This window comes from Fusarium solani (assembly GCF_023522795.1).
Source record: "Fusarium solani strain SB1 chromosome Unknown bctg00000006, whole genome shotgun sequence".
NCBI classification, from domain to species: domain Eukaryota; kingdom Fungi; phylum Ascomycota; class Sordariomycetes; order Hypocreales; family Nectriaceae; genus Fusarium; species Fusarium solani.
In genome coordinates, this window is record NW_027072151.1 from 2865708 (window position 1) to 2889885 (window position 24178).

General features: G+C 51.6%; 10 protein-coding genes across 10 annotated transcripts; 6 read left to right on the top strand and 4 right to left on the bottom strand.

The window, feature by feature from the left end:
• Positions 1 to 936: 936 nt before the first annotated feature.
• On the top strand, positions 937 to 2181 carry MRS44_010612 (uncharacterized protein; the record flags this gene model as incomplete). Its single annotated transcript, XM_065620183.1, has 2 exons — positions 937 to 1870; positions 1952 to 2181. 2 exons carry the CDS (start codon positions 937 to 939, stop codon positions 2179 to 2181), a joined length of 1164 nt encoding a protein of 387 aa, XP_065476372.1.
• Positions 2182 to 3183: 1002 nt separating this feature from the next.
• MRS44_010613 (uncharacterized protein) lies at positions 3184 to 3916 on the bottom strand (the record flags this gene model as incomplete). The annotated part of the gene is made up of 2 exons (XM_046277155.2): positions 3184 to 3281; positions 3430 to 3916. 2 exons carry the CDS (start codon positions 3914 to 3916, stop codon positions 3184 to 3186), a joined length of 585 nt encoding a protein of 194 aa, XP_046128358.1.
• Positions 3917 to 4854: 938 nt separating this feature from the next.
• On the bottom strand, positions 4855 to 6105 carry MRS44_010614 (uncharacterized protein; the record flags this gene model as incomplete). The annotated part of the gene is made up of 1 exon (XM_065620184.1): positions 4855 to 6105. The coding sequence occupies one exon, from the start codon at positions 6103 to 6105 to the stop codon at positions 4855 to 4857; it is 1251 nt and encodes a 416-aa protein (XP_065476373.1).
• Positions 6106 to 7122: 1017 nt separating this feature from the next.
• MRS44_010615 (uncharacterized protein) lies at positions 7123 to 9025 on the top strand (the record flags this gene model as incomplete). The annotated part of the gene is made up of 2 exons (XM_046282341.2): positions 7123 to 8485; positions 8535 to 9025. The coding sequence occupies 2 exons, from the start codon at positions 7123 to 7125 to the stop codon at positions 9023 to 9025; spliced, it is 1854 nt and encodes a 617-aa protein (XP_046128356.2).
• A 1128-nt stretch (positions 9026 to 10153) lies between these two features.
• On the top strand, positions 10154 to 11439 carry MRS44_010616 (uncharacterized protein; the record flags this gene model as incomplete). Its single annotated transcript, XM_046277153.2, has 3 exons — positions 10154 to 11138; positions 11201 to 11296; positions 11348 to 11439. The coding sequence occupies 3 exons, from the start codon at positions 10154 to 10156 to the stop codon at positions 11437 to 11439; spliced, it is 1173 nt and encodes a 390-aa protein (XP_046128355.2).
• Positions 11440 to 12027: 588 nt separating this feature from the next.
• Positions 12028 to 14025, bottom strand: MRS44_010617 (uncharacterized protein; the record flags this gene model as incomplete). The annotated part of the gene is made up of 5 exons (XM_046282340.2): positions 12028 to 12274; positions 12330 to 12406; positions 12480 to 13395; positions 13453 to 13723; positions 13776 to 14025. The coding sequence occupies 5 exons, from the start codon at positions 14023 to 14025 to the stop codon at positions 12028 to 12030; spliced, it is 1761 nt and encodes a 586-aa protein (XP_046128354.2).
• A 1616-nt stretch (positions 14026 to 15641) lies between these two features.
• On the top strand, positions 15642 to 17337 carry MRS44_010618 (uncharacterized protein; the record flags this gene model as incomplete). The annotated part of the gene is made up of 3 exons (XM_046282339.2): positions 15642 to 15863; positions 15914 to 16016; positions 16067 to 17337. 3 exons carry the CDS (start codon positions 15642 to 15644, stop codon positions 17335 to 17337), a joined length of 1596 nt encoding a protein of 531 aa, XP_046128353.1.
• Positions 17338 to 17650: 313 nt separating this feature from the next.
• MRS44_010619 (uncharacterized protein) lies at positions 17651 to 19372 on the bottom strand (the record flags this gene model as incomplete). The annotated part of the gene is made up of 1 exon (XM_046274116.2): positions 17651 to 19372. The coding sequence occupies one exon, from the start codon at positions 19370 to 19372 to the stop codon at positions 17651 to 17653; it is 1722 nt and encodes a 573-aa protein (XP_046128352.2).
• Positions 19373 to 20169: 797 nt separating this feature from the next.
• Positions 20170 to 22390, top strand: MRS44_010620 (uncharacterized protein; the record flags this gene model as incomplete). The annotated part of the gene is made up of 5 exons (XM_046284536.2): positions 20170 to 20504; positions 20556 to 21129; positions 21187 to 21312; positions 21358 to 22202; positions 22258 to 22390. 5 exons carry the CDS (start codon positions 20170 to 20172, stop codon positions 22388 to 22390), a joined length of 2013 nt encoding a protein of 670 aa, XP_046128351.2.
• Positions 22391 to 22748: 358 nt separating this feature from the next.
• On the top strand, positions 22749 to 24092 carry MRS44_010621 (uncharacterized protein; the record flags this gene model as incomplete). The annotated part of the gene is made up of 2 exons (XM_046271353.2): positions 22749 to 23688; positions 23740 to 24092. 2 exons carry the CDS (start codon positions 22749 to 22751, stop codon positions 24090 to 24092), a joined length of 1293 nt encoding a protein of 430 aa, XP_046128350.1.
• Between the last annotated feature and the right edge of the window lie 86 nt (positions 24093 to 24178).

Genomic DNA, 24178 nt, shown 5'->3' on the forward strand with positions numbered 1-24178 from the left:
TCGCGGTGTGGTATTGCGACAGAGTTTCATCCGCGTATGGCTTCATAAGCCACGGCTTATGCGGGCATGACTCGTAGCACCGATAAGCACACCGAGACCGAGTTGGAAGGACGTTTACACAAACGGGATTTCGAATCGACGATGGATCCGGCCGTTTAATGGGATAAGGTTTTTCTCATGACAAATTCAGGGTTGTGAACCTGCCTCTTGGGTTCAGGCGTCAACGCGTGCATCGCAAAGGGGTTCGAGCGCAGCAAGGGCAGATAAAGAGCGTGCTTTTAGAAACGGCAAATTCCTGGGGTGGCCATTGGCCCTGGAAGAGACGTGCTAACGTCATTGGCCAAAAGAGACATGAGTGCCAGGGAAGAAGACCCCTAACTAAACACCAAGACTCCCTGTAGTCCCGCCCGGGTTCGTCTCCCCGGGATCCGCGGGCCCGTCAAGCCCAGGCGATGCCGAGATGACGCAGCCAATCTCGATGCTCTCATGTGCCATGCCCACCGTATTCACCTGTTCCATCTGTCACTTTTCTCCTTCGCTGAACCCGATGTAGGAAACTCGACAGAGAATGCGCCCTTTGTTGCCCGTGTGGCTTGCCCAAACGTCTAACCCGAATCATGTCCCCTCCCCGGCATTACCGACCTTTAGCTTTCCCCTAGAGGCCTGCTCTGCATGCAGGGGGTTGCAGCTCTGGCCAATGGCTCCAGCTGAGAATGACCCCAGGAGGGCCAAGCTACCGATCATTGACGCAGCAGCCGCAAAGCAGCAAGGGCGGCGATCACAGGGATTCTTGGCCTCTCGTAAATAAACCTGTCCCAATTTCTTGTTCTCCACCAGAAACAAGCTTTTGTTCACGTCCTCTCGTCCTCTTTCCATTCCCCTTCGCGTTGACAGTATCATGATCGGCCTCGTCGCCGCGGCAGCGACCTCCTCGCCATGGCTGCCACAGGAGAGACGGGTCCCATCTCGGCGCCGCTTGCCATCAACATGGTCATCGCGGGCTTCTTCGCCGTGGCCTGCTACAACTGCGTCGAGATCCTCATCTCCCTGCTGAACCGCTTCAAGCGCCACGAGGGCCTCTACTTCTGGAGCATGCTCACCGCCACCCTGGGCATCGTCCTGCACTCCATAGTAGTTCTGCTGCGCTACTACAGCCTCGGACCCAATTTCCCGCTCTGCGTTTTGACGTGTATCGGATGGTATGGCATGGTCACGGGTCAATCTGTCGTTCTCTACTCGCGCCTTCACCTCATCGTCGACGACAAGACAAAGATACGCTGGGTTCTCGGCATGATTATTACCAATTTTTTCATTCTTCACGTACCCGTCACCATTCTGTTCCTCGGTAGCAACACTAGGGATTCTGACCGCTATCTGGCCGCCTTCAATATCTACGAGCGCATCCAACTCGCAGGCTTCTTCCTCCAGGAATCCATCATTTCAGGCCTCTACATCTGGGAAACTGCACGAGGTCTCAAGCCCATCTTTGCCATCAAAAAGGCCCTGGAGCGGAAAATCATCAGAAATCTCATAATCGTCAATATTCTCGTCATCCTCCTCGACATAAGCCTGCTCATCACTCAGTACCTCAGCCACTTCCAGATCCAGACGACGTACAAGCCCGTGGTCTACAGCATCAAGTTGAAGATGGAGTTTGTCGTGCTAAACAAGCTGCTGCTGCTCGTGCAGCACAAAGACTGCAATTGCATGCACATCAATGCTGATTCTGGAGGTATCGGTGCTATTCACGATGACGGCATCCAGTTGCATCCAGTTCCAGAGGCCGCCAATAATGCGTCGTCAAGGACAAACAATCGTGGCCAACCCAGGACGTCCCCATTCAACTTGTTTCACATGACGGACCCTTATTGTATGTTTGCGAGCCCATGCTTTTTCTTGCTGATGTTGAGACCCTGACAGATGCGAAGGAACCTCTGTCTCGTGTAGACAGCACTATTTCTTCCCGAGGACTCGTACCTTCTGGCTCCTCGTCTTCGGTGTATCCTCTTGATCAGACTGAGCATGTCTCTCATGTCCATGACCAATCTACCGACGTCACTGCCGCGACATCCCAACCGAGCATGGCTCGCCAAAGCTACTGGCCGGTGGCGTCTCCGTTTAGAAGGAAAGACACGTGAAGTGGCAGACGATGCCAAGAACATATCACACCACCATGACTAAAGAGTCATCACGGCTGAGGCAGTGGAAGCCGGAAGCAGATTGGACAAGGGCTAAGGTCGATTTCCGAATCCGCACGACTATCTGCCACCGTCACTCTGAACAGTCGAATACGACGCGTCGAAATTCCTGAGACGCTATGCTGCACCCAGTATTGGGCATGCCAAACCTTTGAAGAACCGGCATCTCGATATGAAGGATCTGGAAATCCTGTGGGAATGACGGATCCTTTACTGGGCAGCACTCTGCAGGCCTTGATAAGCCGTACGGATAACAGGACGTATGTGCTAGGCTGCGAATGGGGGGTCACAGGACCCAATCATCTGGAACCAACGCCAGATATATCATGTGGAGGGTGAATGAAGGGGAAATGTGTATAATTGTAACGGCCTCGATTAACTTGATACCCCTGGCCAAGGAGCCTATGTCTTTGGCTGAATCTTCTTTACCGGAGGGCAATATGAGAACTTGCTAGCTTGGGGGAGGAATTAGTAGATGAGAGCAAGTAAGCAAGGAACCAATAAAGCCCTGCAATATATCATATTAAAAAGTTGCGTGATGTTACCAAGGTTCCCATGGTGATTCGTCAATAGCAAGAAGAGGGCAGAGCTACGCCCGTTGTGCCAGTAAGGTTAAATTATGCTTGATATGGTGCAGGAAAATTTCCTCAAAGCTTTATTGCGAATGAAAATGTAAGACTGCTTGATATAATCTCTTGGTGTGAGTTGAGACTGTCGCTACCTCGACGCCTACCGACGATCGTCTCTCACTGGGAAACAAGGCTAAACCCGTCAAATAGCGTTTTTCGATAGAGCGAGTAGATAATGTCGAATTTACTGCTCGTATTATTGGATAACACTATGATTTCGATTCCCGGTGTTGGTTCTCTTTCTATATGAGCAGAACTCTCTCAAAGTAGATCTGGAATCTACTGTCTCGAACCATGTGTACCTACTCTGGCTCCATGGATTTAAACAACCATAAAGGAAACAAAATCATGGCATTTTACAGCTTGGCTTTGGTTATTTTCGCGTCCTTCATTTCTGCCACATCCAAGGCAACAAAAAAGCGCGAGGAGGCGTTGTAGCCGCTGATGATCATGGCTGCAAGTGATTTCGTTAGCGAACACATCATGCGTGTGCGTGCATATCCTGCCACGAGCCCTTCTGCATGTAATATTGCATGATCCAGATGCAAAGACTTGAGTCTGCTCCAACAGCCAGGGAGAACAAATAAACAAGGAAGACTTACTGAACTCGAAGACCTGCCTGTCATCTTCCAGATGCTTTCTCATGGCCTCAAAGATTTCATCGCTGACATTGATGTCCTTCGTTACTGCATCGACATAGCGCATGAGATCCCATAGTCGGGTACTCAACCCGCCCTCCCCATCAGAGCCCTTTTGTCCTGGAGCCGCTGTCCTGACCGTCTCGATCCCTTCTTCGCTAACCCCTGCCTTCTTGAGCATGGGCGCATGGGCGTTCCACTCGACAGCGGCGCCAGTCAAGACTCCGACGCGAGACATTGCCAACTCGACCACATCTGCAGGCAGCGTCGACTGGGATCGGAGAGCAGTAAAGAAACTCAAGAAACCACGGGCGAAGGTTGGGGAAATGAGCAAGGTGCGGAAGAGAGGTCCAAGACCGCGCTTGCCGACTTGTGCTTGTAATTTCTGTAGGAATGCTTGGTCTGTGGGGTCGGAGAAGGTTGGCGGATCTGGTGTGTACTTGAGGCGCATTTTGATTATATCTGTTGGTATATAAATAAGAGTGGCTCTGGAATATTGCGTGTTTGTAAGACTTTATCGCAGATTATTCAATGCTACAGAGAAAGCACAGAGTACAGTGGCAGGAAAAGGAAAAGATAGGATATAAAGAAGCATATATCTCTGGAGAGATAAGGTCTCAACTATATACTCTTCCCAAATCTTGCCGAGGCTCGTATAACTTAGTTGTCCGTGCCTCGGCTACTTTGGTAGACACTCAGTGTGCCTCGGAGACCTGATACAGGAGGGGTTGTAAACCAACTGGAGGACTTGATGACAAACCCCCGGCCCCGAAGCCAGAAGGCACTCGCTACTATCCTGATGATCTGTTATATTATTATACACGGAGACAGAAAACATCTGGATCTTGGAGTAAACTCCCGAAGAACAGCTGGATTAGGCGGGATGAGTGCAAACGAGTTTACTCTACGAACTGCCTACGGCGGCTACGTTGACCTTGCTGGGATACAATTCTACTCATAGTCTCTCAAATTCATGTAATATAGTAGCTGGGTTTGTTGTTCACATGCAAGACAAGGAGATGGGTTTCTGAGGTGAGGAGTGGGCTCCACTTATTGCCGCAAGCCGAGGTTCGCAGCATCGACCCCTATTTCCACGCCCCTAATTGGCCGATTTGGATTTGTCTATTATATTATGTCGAAGGAATGTTAAATCTATGATTGGTTTCCTTTATGATGAGAGAACCAAGGGAAAGAAACAAAAGAAATTACATAGAACAACCTTCAAAGTCTGCCAGATCGTTTGAACCTCTTCTCGGGCTGTTGTCATCTGGTCTCGGGGTTATGAAACCTGTCCACTAATGCCAACATCAGGTAACCAATAGTTCTGCTAAAACACCGAAATGAGACCCCTAGCCTGCCTGTTGCGGTCGTCTGAGCGAGGCCCGGGGCTCAGCTCTCCTCATCAGCAGCTGCCATCAACTCATACAGCCTCACTACATCTCTGCTATCCCAGACTCCTTCCCTGCGATCCAATCTGCGCAACAAGTCCAGCGCCTGAATCTTGACATCAGCGACCGAAGGGTGGATCGCCAACGCAGCGACAAAGTTCAAGCCTGAGATTAGGTCTCCATCTAAAGAAAAGGTAGGCTGGTTCATTGCAATGAGCGGCTCGGCTGCACATGTTGCTGCGGTCATGAAGTCGTGGAAGAAGGTGGGATCTGAGATGGGCCCTGAGATGGGCTCGTCTGGGGCCAGGACGGCAATGGTCAACTTCCAGAACTGCTGTGCTAGACGGAGATTGCGCAGCTGCGAACTGCTTTCGGCCGGGAGATTGGCTTGGTTGACGCACGGCATGGCTTCAAACCGAGAATTCCATGCAGCAAAATTCTCGTGTATCATAGCTAGTCTCTTCTCGCTTTCGACGTCGTCTGTATCATCGTCTTCACATTCAACTCGACTATACCAAGCATTGTCGGTTCGGCGAACACTGAGCCTCTGTAGCTCGTATGAGGCCTCGTCTAAGTCTCGGAAGGGACGAGCAGATATCATGTTCGGGCTGGCGTTGGCTTGGTACCATTGTGATACCCCCAAGGCAACGTTCTTTGCGTAAAAGTTAGATGCTTCGGTACTAAGGCGTGAAAACATCGCGACGAGTTTCTCGTTCACCGCATAATCATCGGGTGCAAGGTCGTTGAGAGACGAGGATAGCAACTGGTTGCCGGATCGAAGGTGCCGAACTAGATCATCGGATCGGCCCAGGAGGCCCTCAACAGAAACGAAGAGGAGACAGCAGATTAGGATACAATGCCTATTGTAGACCGAGTCGGCAGACATGGACGGCATGATTACCGCAATTGCCTTGTTATACTGATGAATCGCGATCCGTTCGAGCTCCCAAGGTTTTAGGTGTGCGGCAGACCGAGCCACGAACAGTCGATGGGACGCACCGACGGTCACCATGCTGTATCTGATGGGCTTGAAGTGGTGAGCCAGTGGGAGAGCATAACGAAGCCAAAAGTTGGACGAATCCGGGGAGCTCAAGAGTTGCTTCGCCGTCCAGTGCAGGAAGTGATGGAAGTAGAATCTCTCACAGTCCGTCGAGAACATGGCTTCGCTGATGGTCGGGGGAAGGTTGGTCTGTTGAGCCAGTACCGGTTCTGCCTTGGCCTTGGACTTCGCGTTCTTTCGTTTTGGTGGCATTGCGTAGCCGTCACATTTGAACTTTTCGTTGATGCAGCGGCGGCAGACGGGTTTTTCTTCGTCACATTTCACACGTCGAATCCTAGGTACCATGTGAGTCTATGAGCTGGGGTCTAATGTCCTGACAGGACTCACTTGCTACATGACGTTAGTTCAGCTCAAGACGGTGAGACGGTGAGGGAACATGCCAGGTGATGCAGCCGGTGCGGACCTTGTGACTGAAAGCCCGCTTGAACTTGGGCTTGACGGAAGTGGTCACGGTCATGGTTTCCGGAGCCTTTCTCTTCGTGCATGTGAATGAAGTTGGAAATGCAGGGCCTCGAGGCTTCTAAGTAGTCCATCCGTATATTGGAGTCAGCCAATGGGTGGGTCACCAATCTAAGGAAATGTGGACGGCGAGGTCCTTGTTTATACGGATGGACCAATCAGAATCTTGGTCTTGGTCCGAAATGCCAAGAACCCTTTTTTCTCTCTTCTAGTGTTGTCCGGGCTGGTAGTCCTGCTAAGGTAGATAGCATTTGTTCTGACCGTTGGCAGAGGTGAATGAATGTTGTGAACCGACTTACTTCTCCCTTAATTCTAATAGTATTTAGCCATCCTTTGAAAAGAGACAGAAATTGGTGGCATAGAAAGTGTGACTTGAGTCTGTTCGTTCACGGAGTGGCCGATCCCACAGGCTGGGCTAATCCACGCCCCAATTACAAACTTCGGAACTCCGGCAGCCAAGCTGTCATAGCACCGGGGTCTTGGCTGAAGTAGTCTATCGATATCGAGGCATTACTTTCGAGAAAACATGCAATCTAAATGCCATTTGAGGCCTCCTTGCCTTGGCATCATCGTGCAGTGGAGGCTTTGGCTCGGCGCTGACCGGGGCCAAGAGGCAGTCTGCAGAAGGGGCATGCCGGCCGGTTCTCATATTCCATATTTACAGTAGGTTTCAGTTAGTATAAGTTCATTTAGACTTCATTGTTTTATCAACCTTGTTTCCAGACTATTTTCCGGATTGACTTGCCCAATATGGCCCTCTTTACCAAAGAATCGAAGGTTGACGGCAGTTATGCCAGTTCTTCTGTACCTCATTTCAACGCCACCACTCTAAACTACCTGTCCCATGTGTTCCGTCAAGGTCTTGAGCAAGGACAACACACTTGGAGCAACAAGATGATTCGGGAGTTTCTGCAATATTCTCAACGACAAACCGTGGCGCCTGGTTCTGTCGAGCTAGCGGCAAGAGATCATCTCGATGAAGAAAGCTTCCTGGCATGGATGGCATCGCCCGACTGCAACATCACCAACCCACCCAAGGCAGAGGACTTGACATGGCCTTTGGCAAGCTACTTCATCAACTCCAGCCACAACACTTACTTGACCGGCAACCAACTGTCAAGCGATTCTTCCACGCAACCATACATACACGCATTGCGTCGTGGATGTCGTTGCGCTGAGATTGATGTTTGGGACGGTAGAGCATCCGTTGCAAGAAGTAACTCGGACAGGAGCGTCGACGGAACTCAAAGGTTAAAGACTAGGTTTGGGCACCTTTTCGACAAGATGAAGGCCTCGTTTCAAGACAGGCACGAAGATGAGACCGAAGGACGGGGGCTCGAGCTACGTAACACGACATCAGCTTCTCCAAGAACTTCTAGCAGCCACGGTTCATTATCTGAGAAAGACAAAGTCTTGGCTGTTGAGCCCCGAGTTCTGCATGGTTACACTCTCACTAGGGAAGTCTCCTTCCGTGACGTTTGCGTCGCGATACGGGACAACGCCTTCGCCACCAACGACCTCCCCGTCATTGTATCTCTGGAAGTTCACTGCTGCGCTGAGCAACAACTTGCCGTGGTTCATATCATGCGGGAGATTTGGGATGGCCTACTTCTAGAGGAACCTGAAGTTGAACCCGTGGAGCTACCAAGCCCAGATTCCTTGCGCAACAAGTTGCTTATAAAAGTCAAGTACGCGCCGCCTGAAGAGCCTGTTTCTGCTACAAGCAGTGACGATGAAGAGGGAAACAAGTCAGCAACTCCAAACAAGATGACCCAAGAGCTGAGCAGCATGGGCATCTACACTCGTGGCATGACTTTCAAAGCTCTCAATGCCCCAGAGGCATCGAATCCGGTACATGTTTTCTCATTCTCAGAAACCAAGGTGCAGGACGTGCTGGATACACACGCCTACGAGCTTTTCAACCACAACAGATACTACTTTATGAGGGCATACCCAAGCGGTGCCCGTATCGATTCCTCCAACATGGATCCATCGAGCCTCTGGAGAAAGGGTATCCAGATGGTGGCTCTGAACTGGCAGACGTGGGATACGGGAATGATGATAAACCATGGCATGTTTACAGACACACAAGGCTGGATTTTGAAACCTCCAGGTACGTATCACAGCAAAATTTGATGGGTCTCTAACTCATCAGTTCTTAGGATATCGCCCGCATCTCCAGGGCAACCCAGGTTCAAACACAATCAACACCAAAGATATCAAGCTCTCTATCACCTTTTACTCTGGTCAAAACATCCCTCTTCCGGAAGGTTACACGTCCCCACGGAAATTTAGCCCGTACGTCAACGTGGAACTTCACGTCGAAGGACCTGGCGACGACCACGGCGTCGAAAGCGAGACATACGAGCGCGAGGAAAAGTATACTGATTTCACAACCTCACACAAGGGCTGCGACATCGACTTCAAACAAGACCACCTTAGCTTCCCGCACATAAACGGGGTCTTGGAAGAGCTGTCATGGGTGCGCTTTCAGGTCATGGATGAGGGTTTCAAGTGGGATGAGTTGGCAGGGTGGGCGTGTATACGGCTGGATCGGCTTGGGAATGGGTATCGGTTTGTGCATCTATTGGACAATAAAGGGATGCCAACAGAGGGTGTGATATTAGTAAATGTCGAGAAGATCGTAACCTGAAAAAGAATTGACCAGAACAGGTTTGCATGGCTGAGGCACTGGATCTATCTTGGCTGCAACTCGGAGGCCCTGGCCAGGTAGGAGCGTCCATATCTCGGCGGCCTTCGATGGACCTTTTGCATACGCATGTGTACCTATATACTACAAACACATGAATATACCCCTGGTCAACGATTGTACAAGAGCCCTCTTATTTCAACTCTTAATCCTGTCCTTCAACCCAAGGTACAGTGGTTTGAGTTTGGACTGGAATGCGTTTGATTAACGGAGAGCCACGTGCAGGCTCGAAGCAACATGAGGTAGTCCAAGACACCGCCTCTCCAAGAGGAGAAGTCACTATATCAACAATAAAGGGCTTAAACATGCCTATCTGGTTAAGACGTCTCTTTTATGTATACTTAGCTCCAAGCTAGTCCGAGAACAAGGCCAGGGGACGAGGCATAGTGCAACGCGGGGAAGTCGATCCGGCCTCCGCAATGCTACCGGCAGTCAACGGGTAAAGCTCCGCTGATTTTCACGGGCAATTTATTGCGGCACAAGCTCCGCAAATAGCTACATGCAGGTACGGGATTTGCTCCGCAGCCTTGCTCAAACTGCTCGCTTGCATCGAGCAGAGCTGCATCTTGCGGCCGGCAGAGCATTGCAACGATTCAAGATCCTAGCAGAGGTTGGAAAACTACTACGCCATAAGCCTCTAGTTCATGAACGATCCAACGCTCCCCGCAAAGAAACCAACAATCCCAAACCTCATCAAGACAGACAAACCTGAATTCGCAGCCTCAAATCGAACCACCCTTGTCATTTGATATCCTCCCCCGCCCCGGAGGAGTAAACCCGAAGGTGAAAAAGTCTCACCATCGGTTGCACCCCGCAAACCGTTCAGGCGCCTCATTGGCGGTGAGGCGTGTCATGTTACGCTGCTCCTGATCGTAATCATGTCATGATCCGACATGTGCCGGAGCCCACCCAACAACGAGAAAGAATTTTGACTTTCTGCTGGGAAAGCATCTTCCCGCATGCAGGAATGCGCTGCAATTACCGACTCTGCTCCTCGGTTCACAGTTATTACCGCCCCCCTCCCTCTCCCCGCATTGCGTTGCTATAAAGTCATTGTTTGCTCTCCCAACCATGGCGACTGCTGCAAGAGTTTCCAGGTCTATCCTGATCAGATCATCACTTCCCGCGCTATCCGGTGCCACCAGAATCACTCCACTACGGCGACTACAGCCCAGCCCATTCACCTTGAGATATCTGTCCACCATGAAGGCCCTCATCTACAATGGAAGCAATGCCGTGTCTCTGCAGGACAAGCCCAAGCCTGAGATCAAGTCTTCCACTGATGCCGTCATCAAAGTCCTCAAGACGACCATCTGCGGCACAGACCTTCACATCCGCAAGGGCGATGTTGCTACCTGTACACCCGGCCGTGTTCTAGGCCATGAAGGAGTTGGCATCGTTGAGTCGACCGGATCTGCCGTGGGACGCTTCAAGAAGGGTGACAAGGTCCTTATCTCGTGCATTTCTAGCTGTGCGACCTGCGAATACTGCCGCAAGGGCATGTACAGCCACTGCGTCTCTGGCGGTTGGATCCTTGGCAACACCATTGACGGTACTCAAGCCGAGTATGTCCGCGTTCCTCACGCCGACTCGAGTCTCCACCCAGTCCCCGAGGGCGCAGATGAGTCCTCGCTGGTGATGCTCAGCGACATTTTCCCCACCGGTCTCGAATGTGGTGTTCTCAACAGCAAGGTCCAACCAGGCAGCACAGTTGCTGTGGTTGGATCTGGACCTATCGGTCTGGCAGCCATCATCACGGCTCAGATGTATTCTCCATCCAAGATCATCGCCATTGACACAGACGCTGGAAGACTCGAGGTGGCCAAAAAGTTTGGCGCTACTGAAACCATCAACAACTCCAAGGGAGACGCCGTGGCTCAGGTCAAGGCTCTGACAGACGGAAAGGGATGTGACTCCGTCATTGAGGCTGTCGGTATTCCGGCGACGTTCAATCTCTGCCAGGAACTCCTTGCCGCTGGCGGTGTCTTGGCCAATGTGGGTGTTCACGGTACCAAGGTCGATCTTCAACTCCAGAACCTTTGGGATAAGAACATTTGTGAGTTAAACTCGTTAGACTGTGTGAATGTGTGCAGTGAGCGTTAACGTGGTTTGAATTAGCCATCACTACTCGACTAGTCGACACCGTCACCACGCCGATGCTGCTGAAGCTCGTCCAGTCCGGCAAGCTTCAACCCTCGCAGCTCATCACCCACCGTAAGAATCCCTGTACTACTTACAAAAGTCCTTGACTAACATATCCTCTAGGGTTCAAGCTCAGCGAGATGGAAAAGGCCTATGAGACCTTCGGCGAAGCTGCCAAGCATGGTGCCCTAAAGGTGCTTATTGATGTCGACTAAGATGTAACGAAGAGATGAATGATGAACAAGATTGATACGAGAGTGGTTTTGAAATTGTGGGTTTAGAGGAAGACGCGAGTCGTGGTCGAGAGGGTGCATGAGGGTGAAAGGTGTTGAGGGTGAAGGTTGTGTCAGAGTGTTGAAGCTCAACTTTTCGATATTCAATATGAAATTGTCCCCACGATATCCATAGTTGTAAACGATATCATGCAAGTGCATTATGAGAACTCGCCAAGGCCTCTCTGTAGCATCGAGATAACCGAGACTGATCCTTCCGTTCTTGGCTCTCATCCTCCTGGTTTTATGCCGATGAGCATCGTAGGTGCAGCTATGGATCCTCCGCCAGGGTTCTCCCCTGTAAATATCCATGGTTGAGCCAGAACATACGCAAATGCGTGATTGCGGGGTTGCTTCTCTGCCATCAGGTATTTGCCTATGTATCCATCCCGCATCTCTATCCCAGAGGTGAAAACGTCATAGTTGCATTGTTGAGGAAATGCCGTTTGGAGAGAAAAGCGAGATCCATCAAGACATGGAGCCTTGAAGACTGATAATAACAAGTTTCAGCTTGAAGCCACTAAAATACACTTAGACCCTTCGCCTCCTCACTGAGAGCTCTGCAGTGTCCGGAGCTATCTCAACCGAGGAGGATTTTACCCCTTTGAGTCGTCGAAACTCCCGGCGTCGCCTCCTATCCTCCATGAATACCTCTCTGGGATCGTAGCCAGCTTGGCATAGGGCCTGTTTCCATGGTTTAACAATGCCAGCAGCTCTAGCGTAAGCCGTTGGACTCATGACCCGATCCTTTCCTACTCGTGTGGCCCAGGAGCCACATCTGAAGGGTATCCAGTGAGATGGTTGAGCATAACGAACAAGACTTGAGAACTTACGCGGTAGTTTGTGTGGGATCGGCGCCTTGGTGAAGAAGGAACTGAGTCGTGCTGTAACTCCCGGACTTCGCAGCATGCTAGATATAGTCATCTTGGTCAGCTATGTTATGCTGTGTTTTTTGCACCCGAATCCACCATTAATAAAGACACTCCGTGGTCATTTTGATCGAAGGGCCCATTCTCGCCGTCCTGGAAGAGTTCGATGACATAGTCAACGTCGTCATTTTCTATAATACCCCAGATAGGGTCCTTTTGGGAGATTATTGGGCGGACCGCGATTGAAGGACAAAGGGCTATGTACCCTTGGCTGTCAGGTCGACTGCTATACTTCAGGGAGAGGCCCCGTTTTCGGAGGAAAATACTTGATGGCCAGAAATCAATCTGGAACGTGCAGAATCGGCGATTTCGTTCCGTGTGTGTTCTGTATTCAATCCTGAATGACCCAATGTGAGGAATCTTGCCCCAGTGAGAAGACTTGGAGGCAACGGTTGAGCGCCACGTGTGAGAAGTAGGAGTGAGGCTAGTGGAAGCCGGATTCAAGCCATCAGTATGCTCTTCTTGCATCACAGGGCGGGCCATCACCGAAGGTCGATAATGCTTCTCACCATCGGCTGAATCGAGCAGATTTTGGGTTGGGCTTTTGTTTCGAGCGATAAATGGTTGCTCTTGATCTCCTTCTGTAGTTCTGTGTTTCCAGAATTTGGTTGCTGCATCGTCCACAACCACCCGAAGCTGCTCAAGAAGAGCCATATTCTGAATCTCTGACTTGGTTAGAAGCTCTTCGATGAGCGGTCGAAGTTGACGCAGCAGCTCATTGCGGACTGCATTTCCTACATGTTCCTGCGAAACTCGTATCTCGCGAGACATGCTGGAGAAACCGTCCTTGAGACTTTGATCGTAGAGGTCGAGAATGGTGTCCAAGGCTCTAATTACGTTGCCAAGCTCTTCTATAATGCTTTTAAAATCAGATCGTCTGGCGGCTGCATCTTTCTTCTGCTGCTGTGCGAGAGACTGTATGTGGGTTTGTACCGAAGCCTGAGAAGAAAGGATTCTCTCTGCCTGACCCCTGCCCTATTGGTCAGATCATGTGTCCACAAATCGATGGAAAAAGAAGGAGAAATACAAGTTCAATGCCTGGAGTAATAGCATAAGCGATGTTTTGTGGTTCTCGAGTCTCTGCAATGAGCGGTCTGTCTCAGTTGACTTCAAGGCCCAAGCTACCTTGGCCCACAACTTTGTGAGATCTTTCCCCGCTGTTACCTTTTCCAGGCTGGAGAGCTCTTGCGTGATGCTGTCGAGCTGTCTCCCAAGGGTTTTCCCCTCGTCTTCGGTCAGCCTTTGACCGTTGATCGTCTTGCGCATTATTTGGATGGAGTCGTGAACATCTTTGATAACTGTTAGGTGCTTAGCTGCAGTCCTTTCTGAGATACTCCAATGGCGGCTAACCGATGACATGATGGTGGAATTCGGGCTGCAAGCTGTTTAGAGTCGAGAAGAAGGTGAACAGACAGAGGCAAATTCGGATCGAGGCGTCTGCCAGTTGCACCAGACTGGCTACTCCTCCAACCACAGCAAAGGCTTCGGCCATGTCAAAAGGGGGAATGAATTGACGGCGGTGTTTGAGATAGGCCAAGTTCTGCCAACGCAAGGGCTCCAAGTTCGGCAAATGCCACTGCTTAAAGAGGCGGGATCGCATTGTCCGACGAGATATTCATTAGGAAACAAGGCGACAAGGCATCAATACATGGAACCAAGTCACTACGCTGCCTCGTTGGCCACATGTGTAACTTGAAGCCATATTCCCCGCTTCATTGACAGACCGAAGTTTCAGGAGCCGATGAGAAGCTGTCGTGGCCGTCAGCCGATACCTATAGCTGGTCCTGGGAAGCAGCAGCCTGTCACATGCCATAGAACTAGGTGATATGCATGTTAGGGGACCAATGCCGGTCTTAAACTGAGGGACAAGGTGCGCCTTGTGCGAGGGATTGAAAACGGCCATCAAGGTGATGATACTGCCGAAGATGAAGGCGAAAAGCGGAAGCCAGAAGCATAATGTTTTCCAAATTTGCGAAAATGGAAAAAACCTTCATATGTCTTCACAATCTACTACCAAAACAGCAAGAAAGGTGGACGGCGCCGTCGTGAGATGTCATCTGCCTGGAACAAGGTCAAAGCTTTGATGGTCGTGACCGACGCTGATGACGAGTTGCATAGGGTAGTGACTGGGTGAGAAGGCTTGAAAAATGGAGAAAGGCCAGGTCTAGAAGCATTCCGTGGGGGTATGCAAAGCCGAAGAACTACTCTGGGGCCAGCCGCTTATTGATGTCCGGCGACCGAGGCCAGGGAGACGTGAGAGGTCATACGAGTCCTTGCACGGCTGTCTGGGGAGCTGTGGCTTGTACCAGACATCTTACTGAGACGGAATTTTAGGCACCCAAGATAAAATATGCGCATCTCAAGAAACTGTTGACAGGTCTTGGCCTCTTTAAGATAGGTGTTCGCCAAGCGTTCAAGACAACGCCTTTCACCTCGACATCGAACGCTTGGCGATCGTGCCGATGACCGCCCAAACTTCTCTAATTCATAGCGTCATCCAGCGGCGAGAGAACGAATCTGCTAAGCGTGATCCTACGGGATGTAACCGAACCAAAACGTCGCTGATCAAATCCACTCTTGCAGTCCCCGGCCCGGCATCAGCCCTTGAGCAATATTCCCATGGTCTTATCTTACGTAGCACCGAGTCCATCGCTAAGATGGTACAGAAACCTATTGGTCAGTTTATTCATAAGCTTCAGTGGTATGTCTGTATAGTGGACACACCCCGTTCGAGAAGACAGTCGGCCGAAGTCCGAACCACCAGGGTCCACAACCCGGTAAAACCGGCCGGTTGGGAGCCTCAAACACGCGACGGGAAGGGCTTGCATACGAGAGATTTCGCGTAGCCCAATAAGATTGACCTAAAAGTTCGAGACCGGCCAGAACCCGCGGCTTGTACGGCAGCCAACCCTGCGAACTCTAAAGACCAAACCCTTGAGAGATAAGCGGGTGCTCCGTGGCATGGGCCCGATCACGCAAGAGGTCCACTCGCTGTCGCGATGAGGAGCCATCTCACATAGAGCAGTTCGAGAGTGGAAATAACTCGCGGGAGGCGAGTAGAACCGTTTGTTGCGTGCGAAACTATGGAGCTACTCTGGTGTGATTGTGGGCTCACGGTCTTTTTGAACTTGTGTAATAAAGCCAAGACGTTTCGCAGCGATGAGGTTCTTCATCCAACACACTTCATCCCCCAGTCTCCCTTGAATACATCTCAAAATGGGTGTGGACGAGTCCAAGGACCTATCCAAGGTCAGCAGCCAGGAGCAATCCGGCGAAACAGCCGTCGTCTCTGAAAAGTTTGCCGATGCGACCCTCCGCATCGTCGAAGAACATGGAGACGAGTTCGGGCCCTTGACTCCTGAAAAGGAGAAGAAGCTGAGACGCAAGCTTTATTGGTATGTCATGGGGTTATTGTCAGCTATTAACTTGTTGCTCTTTGTAAGTCGGAATTTGAGTTTGACTATCGGGTCTTGGCTAATGCGAGATAGATCGACAAATCGACTCTTGGCTATGCTGCTATTTTGGGATTGTTTGAGGAGACTGGTATCAACAAGGCTCAGTACAACAACCTTGGTACCTTTTTCTATGTTGGTATGCATACTCTCAAATACCCTAATCCAACCTCAACTCATCACTCTCAGGTTATCTTGCTGCGCAGTGGCCCGGCCACTACGCCATGCAGCGTCTTCCCCTGGGAAAGTTCGTCGCCGGCCTCATCTTCATGTGGGGAGCTACCATCCTGCTGCACTGCGTAGCTACAAAGTACGCTGGCCTCGTCGTCCTCCGCTTGGCACTAGGAGCCAGTGAATCCGTTGTCGTCCCCGCCATGGAGATGACCATCGGCATGTTCTTCAACCGTCACGAGCAGTCATTCCTGCAACCCTTCCTCTGGGCGACTGCAGCTGCCGCACCAGTCTGCGCCGCTTTTATCTCGTACGGCCTCCTCTGGACCCACAGCAGCGTGCTCCCCTGGAAGCTATTCATGATCATCACAGGCAGCGTTTCAATCCTCCTCTCCGTCGTGGTCTGGTTCTGGTACCCAAACAACCCAGCTGATGCAAGGTTCCTCAACCTGGAAGAAAAGGTCCACACCATCAAGCGAGTGCATGAGTCAAGTCAGAGCTCCATCGAGCAAAAGCAATTCAAAAAGGCACAATTCCGAGAGACCCTTCGGGATCCAGTCTCATGGCTTTTCTGTCTGCAGGCCTTTACGCTCATGATGTCCAACAACTTGACCTACGGACAGCAGAACCTCATCACAAAGGCTCTCGGTGTGACAAGCTTGGGCTCAACACTTGTCGCTGCAGCAGGTGGTGGCTTTGGTATTCTCGTGTGTCTTGCTGGTACGTGGGCTCTCAAGTGGTGGCCGTCAAACCTCGCTCTCCATGGACTTGTCTGGTGCATCCCAGCCATTGCCGGTGGTATTGGCATGGTAGCCATTGACTGGGACGAGAAGCTGGGCATGCTGGCCTGTCTTCTTCTCGCTGGCCACACCTATGGAAACACCTATATCATCGCTCTCGGTTGGGCCACCTCCTCCGCAGCAGGCTACACAAAGAAACTCACCCGTAACGTCATGTTCATGCTCGGCTACAGCGTAGCAAACCTCATCTCACCTCAGATCTGGGTTCCCAAGGATGCCCCACGTTACTATGGCGCCTGGGTCACCCAGATCGTCGTCAGCTGGGTCGGCACGCCCGTGATCTTGTACATCATCCAGTTCATCTTGAAGAAGAGGAATGCTCAGCGCAAGGCGTGGGCGGCCAGCCTCACAGAGGAGGAGAGGTTGGCTCACGAGTTTGGAGAGGTTGAGCAGCTTGATGAGAGTGGGAATGTGATCCGCAAAAAGGTCGAGATTGCGCTGCTGGATTTGACTGACTTGGAGAACCCCTTTTACATTTACCCGATTTAAGCCGTGCGTCAAGCTTTTGCTTGGCACTGGCCCGAGGAGAATGATTTGTAGAATAGTTCTAGACCGAAGAAGGAACTAAAATGTGTCGTTATCCTTGAAGACCATGGCGTAGTCTAATACCTTTGATGTCTAGCATGCTAAACATTGCAGCAGTTACGTCGCGCATCATCAATCATCATCATAATCATTTTTATATCTACCTATCAGTCTCTTTTATGTAGCGGCTCTGAACTTGAAACTTCAGCAAGTAGCTTGATACCATTGGTCCAGTCCCATAGCCAGTGCTGGACATGGCCATCATTGTTCAGCCCCTTCAGTACTGCGGGTTCTGCCCATATCCCCCACCCTGATGGTAACCCTGGTTCTGCTGGTAACCTTGGTTCTGGTAATCCTGGTTTTGATAGCCCTGGTTCTGACCCTGCTGGTACTCCTGAGGGTTGTACTGCTGATGTTGCTGGTACTGGTCTGGCCGATACTCTTGCTGCTGGTATCCCTGATGCTGCGGGGGTTGGTACTCCTGGGACTGCTGATGCTGCGGAGGTCGGTACTCCTGGGACTGCTGATGGTAGTCAGGCCGGTAGTCCTGCTGCTGTTGATGCTGCGGGGCATTGTATCCATGTCCCTGGTTTCCATGCTGCTCATGAGAAGGAGGACGACCTCCCTGTGAAGGGGGCACAGGGTTGTTGGCACCACCAAGGTGCGCGCCCGACGTCGGCGCTCCCACGCTGACACCCGCGTTACCGATGTCATCTGGCACCGATATCTTGACGTTGGGCAGGTACTTCTGCACCTTTTGCTCCACCATCTTCTGCACGAAAACCCAGCTCTCGCGCTCAAACTTGCGGTGTCCTCCGTTGACGACACCCAGGATGCTCTCCCGCAGAGTCTCCTGCACCTTGCGAACCAAGCCTCGGATCTTGTTGACCAGCTTAGACTTGATATCGTCCCCGAAGCCTCGGTCCGCGTTGGGCTGGGCGTCGCGGTCGAGCTGTGAGTCGAAGGGGTTGCCACCGAGGATCTTCTCAAGCGGGCGCTGGAACTGGTCGGGGAGAAGTTCAAAGAGCTGCTTCTCGATGCCTCCGAGGATCTTGCGGAACTCGATTCGGACTTCTCTGTGGACTCTGGCGAGACCAGTGCTCAGCTTGTCGCTGATGACCTTGGAGAAGCCACTGCCGCTCTCTTTGTCATCGCCGTCGCGATCACGGTCGCGATCACCAAAGCCTCTCGAAGTTCCCTCATCGGAATGCTTCTTGCTTCCAAACAGACCTCCCAACCCCTTGACAAGATCCTTGACCTGGTCCTCAATCTCGCCCTTGACACCATCACCGAGATCCCGCGTGCTCGTGTTGCCGCGCAGCCAGCGCTTGATGTGCTCCAGAGCGATACGGGTGAACTGCTCGGCGATGGGAGCGTGCTGCTCTCGAAGCTTCTCGCCGACATGCTCCTTGATTTCGGGGCTGATCATGCGCGCCTTCTCCTCTGGGTTGCGGGCAGCGTCCTTCACAGTATCGCTGAGGATGCCAAGAAGGCCATCCAGCTCAAACTTGGGACCTCCTGATCCTCTGCCGTTGTCGTCAAGGCGGTCTTGAACCACATTGATGGCGGCCGAGAGGAAACCTCTAGCCGATGAGAAGTCGTTGTCACCTCCTCCACGAGAACGCGTCTCACCCTGACCACCACGCGAGGCGCCCTCAGTGATGTCAAAAATATCCCGCAAATCATCACCAGCCTCGTCAGTGATCTTGGTGAAGCTGCGGGTCAGCTTGGCAATCTCGTCAGCAAAAGGGAGCGACTGTCCGCCGTATGAGTCGGGCGCATCTTCGCGCAGGTCCCTCGAGTTGCCCTCGGAGCGCTTGCCGTCCTTGTTGAAGAGCGAGCGGAAGGCGTCGACGACCTGATCCTCGAGGCTGTCGATGGTCTTTTGCTGAAATATCTCAAGTTCTTGGGTGATGCGGGGCTGGATCTGAGGGCCAAGGGAGTCGACATACTCGTCCACCTTTTTCATGAGGACTTCTGGGACGCCGTGAGAAGACATGGCTGCGGTTGTAGAGGGAATAGAGCTGTAAAAGGATGTAGTTTAGGTAGGGTAAACCTTAACAGGGCAAGGGTAGATAGCTCCCGTTGTTGGTGTTTGTGAGGCAGCCAGAATCAATGAGCTGAGCTGAGCTGTTGTGCGTTGTCCCTCGTGGGGAATTTGACGTCAGCTTCAGCACGGGCCACCTCATGCTGTACCTCAAGATGTACCTTAACCTTTGACAACGCCAGCCACTTCTTCAACGGCTCCAAAAAATAGGTGCTGCCAACGCCTTCAAGAGACAATCAGAGCCTGATATGGCTTCAGGCGGTCATCATCAAGACATTTCATCTTGGCCTGATCCACCTCCCTCGCACCGATTCAGCGACATGAAGAACGTATGACAAGTAGAACAGCACACAATATCACTGAAAAAGCCACAGTTACAGACTTGAGCAAGACCTGTAGCACGCTACACTGTGGTTGAAGTCGAGGTAAACTACTCTCGATAACCTGTCCAAGGTTGCATTCGCCAAACACCACCGGTGATCGGATCGGCACATTCTAGTTGCCGAGGTTAGCGCCGAGCTGTCCCGTCTGCGGAGTTCCGTGTGTGCATATCACATCCTGTGATGAGTGTGACTAGTCTCCTATTCATTCTTATTGATGCAAGCCTCCATCCTTCAACTGACGCTTTTACGACAGGCCTTTCTTTTTCCCATCCCACAACTTCTCTTCTGAACTTCTGCGTAGTTATTTAACGAACCATTCACCCCACCCATCGTCTCTGATCCTTATCACTAACTTCGTGATCCACCATGTCCACCCCGCATCCCCTCTCTCAGCTGAGCATCAGCGAAACCACAATAGCCCGCGATGTGGTTCGTCGCTCTCATCCAGGCACCGTCCTGAACTTTCGAGTTATCTTTCTTCTCGAGCCCCCGAAAGCCGATGTCGAGGCTTTTCTGGACCTTGAGCACTCTGGCAAACTTACCGCTGAGTCGCCACGTCCACCAAGATTGGCACAGGCTTGGTACGATGTCATTGGCAACACACGCATCCCGCAGTATCATGAAACAATTGTCGATTTGACCAAGGCCGAGATTGTCGACCAAAAAGTCATTGACCCAAAGAGCAAGCCCAGTCTTTCCATGTAAGCCTTCCCCACGCAAGGAAGAAACCAGACCGTTAATGGCGATTGTAGGTGGGAGTTTGACAAGGTAATCAAGTGCGTCGAGACCTCATCAGCCGTCAAAGAAAAGATCGACGAGCTGCGTCTCCCCGAAGGCTTTGAAGTCGTCGTCGAGCCCTGGCCATACGGCGCCCCAGATCCAGGCGATGACGATGAGCGTGTCTTCCAAGCCCTCCTCTTCGCCCAGGACAAGAGGAGCGGTAACCCAGATTCCAACTTCTACGCTTACCCGCTACCCATCATCCCAATCATGAATTACAACACCGGGGAAATCATCCGTATCGACATGCCCGCCACCGGTGGAGGAGACGACCCTCTCACTGGTCGGACTAACTTTGGAGGGATTATTGATCACTGCGACACGGCAGAATACGTCCCAGAGCTTCTTCCCGACGGTACGAGACAAGATCTCAAACCTCTTACCATCGTGCAGCCGTATGGGCCCAGCTTCAGAGTCGACGACAACCTCGTGCGATGGCAAAAGTGGCAGTTCCGAGTCACGTTCAACCCTCGAGAGGGTGCCGTGCTTCACGATCTTCGGTATGAGGGCCGAAGTGTGCTGTATCGTCTGGCCGTCAGTGAAATGGTACGTCTCGACGCAGTGAGGGGCTAGGATCATGCCTTGATGTGACTAACTTGATAGACCGTCCCATACGCCGACCCTAGGACTCCGTATCATCGCAAGCAGGCTTTCGATTTTGGCGATGGAGGTCTGGGTAATGCAGTCAACAACCTGACCCTTGGCTGTGACTGTCTTGGCGTTATCAAGGTCAGTTCATATGTCGCTAATTATTATGCAAGCTAACTTGTGTAGTATTTCGACGGCGTGCTCGTCGACAACGAAGGCAACGCAGCAGCAACCAAGAACGTCATCTGCCTTCACGAACAAGACAACGGTATCAACTGGAAGCACACCAACTGGCGCACCGGCCGAGCCGTAGTCACGCGTCGTCGTGAGCTCGTCGTTCAGTTCATCATCACGCTCGCCAACTACGAATACGTCTTCAACTTCAAGCTCGACCAAGCAGCCGGCATCGTCGTCGAGGCTCGAGCGACAGGAATCGTCTCGGTGGTCAACCTGGACCTCGGGAAGACGGCACCCTGGGGAAACGTGGTCAACCCTGGTGTTTTGGCTCAGAATCACCAGCATGTCTTTTGTGTGCGTATTGATCCGGCCATTGATGGGAGCAACAACACGGTGGTGCAAGAGGAGAGTTTGCCTGTGGCGATGGATCCGAAGACAAACCCCTACGGCAACCTATACGAAGTTCGAAAAACGCCCATCGTCAAATCCGGCGGCTTCGACGTTGAACCTCTCAACAATCGCGTTTTCAAGGTCCAGAACACGGAAAAGATCAACCCGGTATCCGGCAGACCTGTAGGTTATAAGCTGGTTACCCCTGCCACGCAGAAGCTCCTCGCAGACCCCCGCAGCGTGCAGGCGAAGCGAGCCCTCTTTACAAAACATCACCTCTGGGTCACCAAGTACAAGGATGAAGAGCTATACGCCGCCGGACGGTATACCCACTTGGGAAAGAATGAGACAGGAGGCGTCACTGACGCCGCAGCACGAAACGACGATGTCCTCAACGAGGATGTTGTGCTCTGGAGCTGCTTCGGTCTCACGCACAACCCGCGCGTTGAGGATTGGCCCGTAATGTGAGTATCCAACTGAGATTATTGTGACATTTGATACTGACAAATATTCACGTAGGCCCGTCGAGATTCTTCAGGTTTCTCTCACGCCTTCGGACTTTTTCACGCAGAACCCTGCTATTGACGTGCCTTCGGATAAGGACCTGGGTTCTCAATCAGCGGATGGATGCTGCAGAGAGCCTAGACTGTGAGCCAAGCACTCGATCTGAAGTCGAGAGGGCTCGATGAAGCGAAATGAGACATTTTACTTTGACCTTGATACATGTAAACTGAGCCAAAGATCCCTTTTGGACAATGGCGAGCATTACAAATACAAAAAGAGGATTCACGTTCTATTGTTGGCGCGGAACTCCAAAGTTCGGTAGAAGGCGCATATTCTCGGGCGGAAATGGCGGAAACATTTGCAGCCCCGGCCAAAGCCGATTCCGACCTCCAACTGCCGGCGAGAACTCTCGATTTCGTGATCGGCAGTCGAGATAGATTTCTATACAAGACTCGCCCCTATAATTCTTATTTTATTGAAAGCCCATGTTTAGGAAAGCTTCCAAAATGTCGTGGCTCACAATCCCGCGAGGCTCGCACTTTTCCCTCGCCAATCTCCCGTTTGGCATCATCTCCACCAAGACCAACCCATCCCCTCGTCCAGCCGTCGCCATCGGTGATAATGCCCTCGACCTCTCACTTTTCGCCCAAAAGGAAGGTTTCAACAAGCTTCAGGACTTTCCCAAGGATAAAATCTCTGTCTTTAGCGAGCCCACTCTCAACTCGTTCGCGGCACTCGGCAGGCCTGTGCATCGATCTGTCAGGCAGTATCTGAGACAGGTCTTTGAGGCTAACACGCCGTTCCCCGAGGTCCTGAAGGACAATGAGTCTCTAAAGCAGAATGCCATAGTTGCGCTTTCTGAAGTTCAGATGCATCTCCCCATGGCAATCGGCGATTATACCGATTTTTATGCTGGCCGGAACCATGCCTTCAACGTTGGCGTCCTCTTTAGAGGTGCTGCCAATGCCTTGAACCCGAACTATAATCATCTCCCAGTCGGATATCATGGCAGAGCCAGCTCTGTGGTAGTCTCGGGAACGCCACTTCGTCGACCCTGGGGCCAAGTCCTCGCAGCTCCTGGAGACAAGACGCCAGTGTTCCGACCTTCTTCCCGGCTAGACATTGAGCTGGAGCTCGGCATGTTTATCTGTCAAGGAAATGCCCTTGGTGAGCCTATCCCGGTGAATGAGGCAGAAAACTATATCTTTGGATATGTCCTCGTCAACGACTGGAGTGCCCGCGATGTGCAAGCTTGGGAGTACGTTCCTCTTGGACCTTTCAACTCGAAGAACCTAGGAACCACCATAAGCCCCTGGGTCGTCCTTGCAGACGCATTGGATCCATTCAAGTCAAAGGGTCTTCCCAACGACGTCGAAGTTGTGGAATATCTCCGCGAGAAGCGAGAGGATAATGTTGTTGATATTCACCTAGAAGTGACTCTCAAGAGTAAGTCATGCATCCACATATGAAAGGTTGCTAGTCTAATCGAACAAACAGCACCCAAAGGCACTGAAGCAGTCATCACCCGAACATCATCCACAAACCTCCTTTGGTCCTGGCCTCAGATGATCGCACACCACACCATCACAGGGTGCAACCTCCGACCTGGCGACTTCCTCGCGTCCGGCACCATATCTGGCACTGAGGACGGCACACAAGGCAGTTTTCTTGAGCAGACCCGTGGAGGCAAGTCACCTCTACGAATTGGCACAGATGGCGAAGAACGCAAGTTCCTCGAGGATGAAGATACTGTCATTATTCGAGGGTGGTCTGGTACGAATGATGATGAACTCGTTGGATTTGGAGATTGTACGGGACAGATTCTGGAGGCTTTGCCGCCTCGACAGTAGACATATCCACTGGTTGGAGGACAAGAATTCATTCGGCCTCGGAAAAAATTCATTAAAACCTCTGCGGAGGGTTACGTTCTTAATTG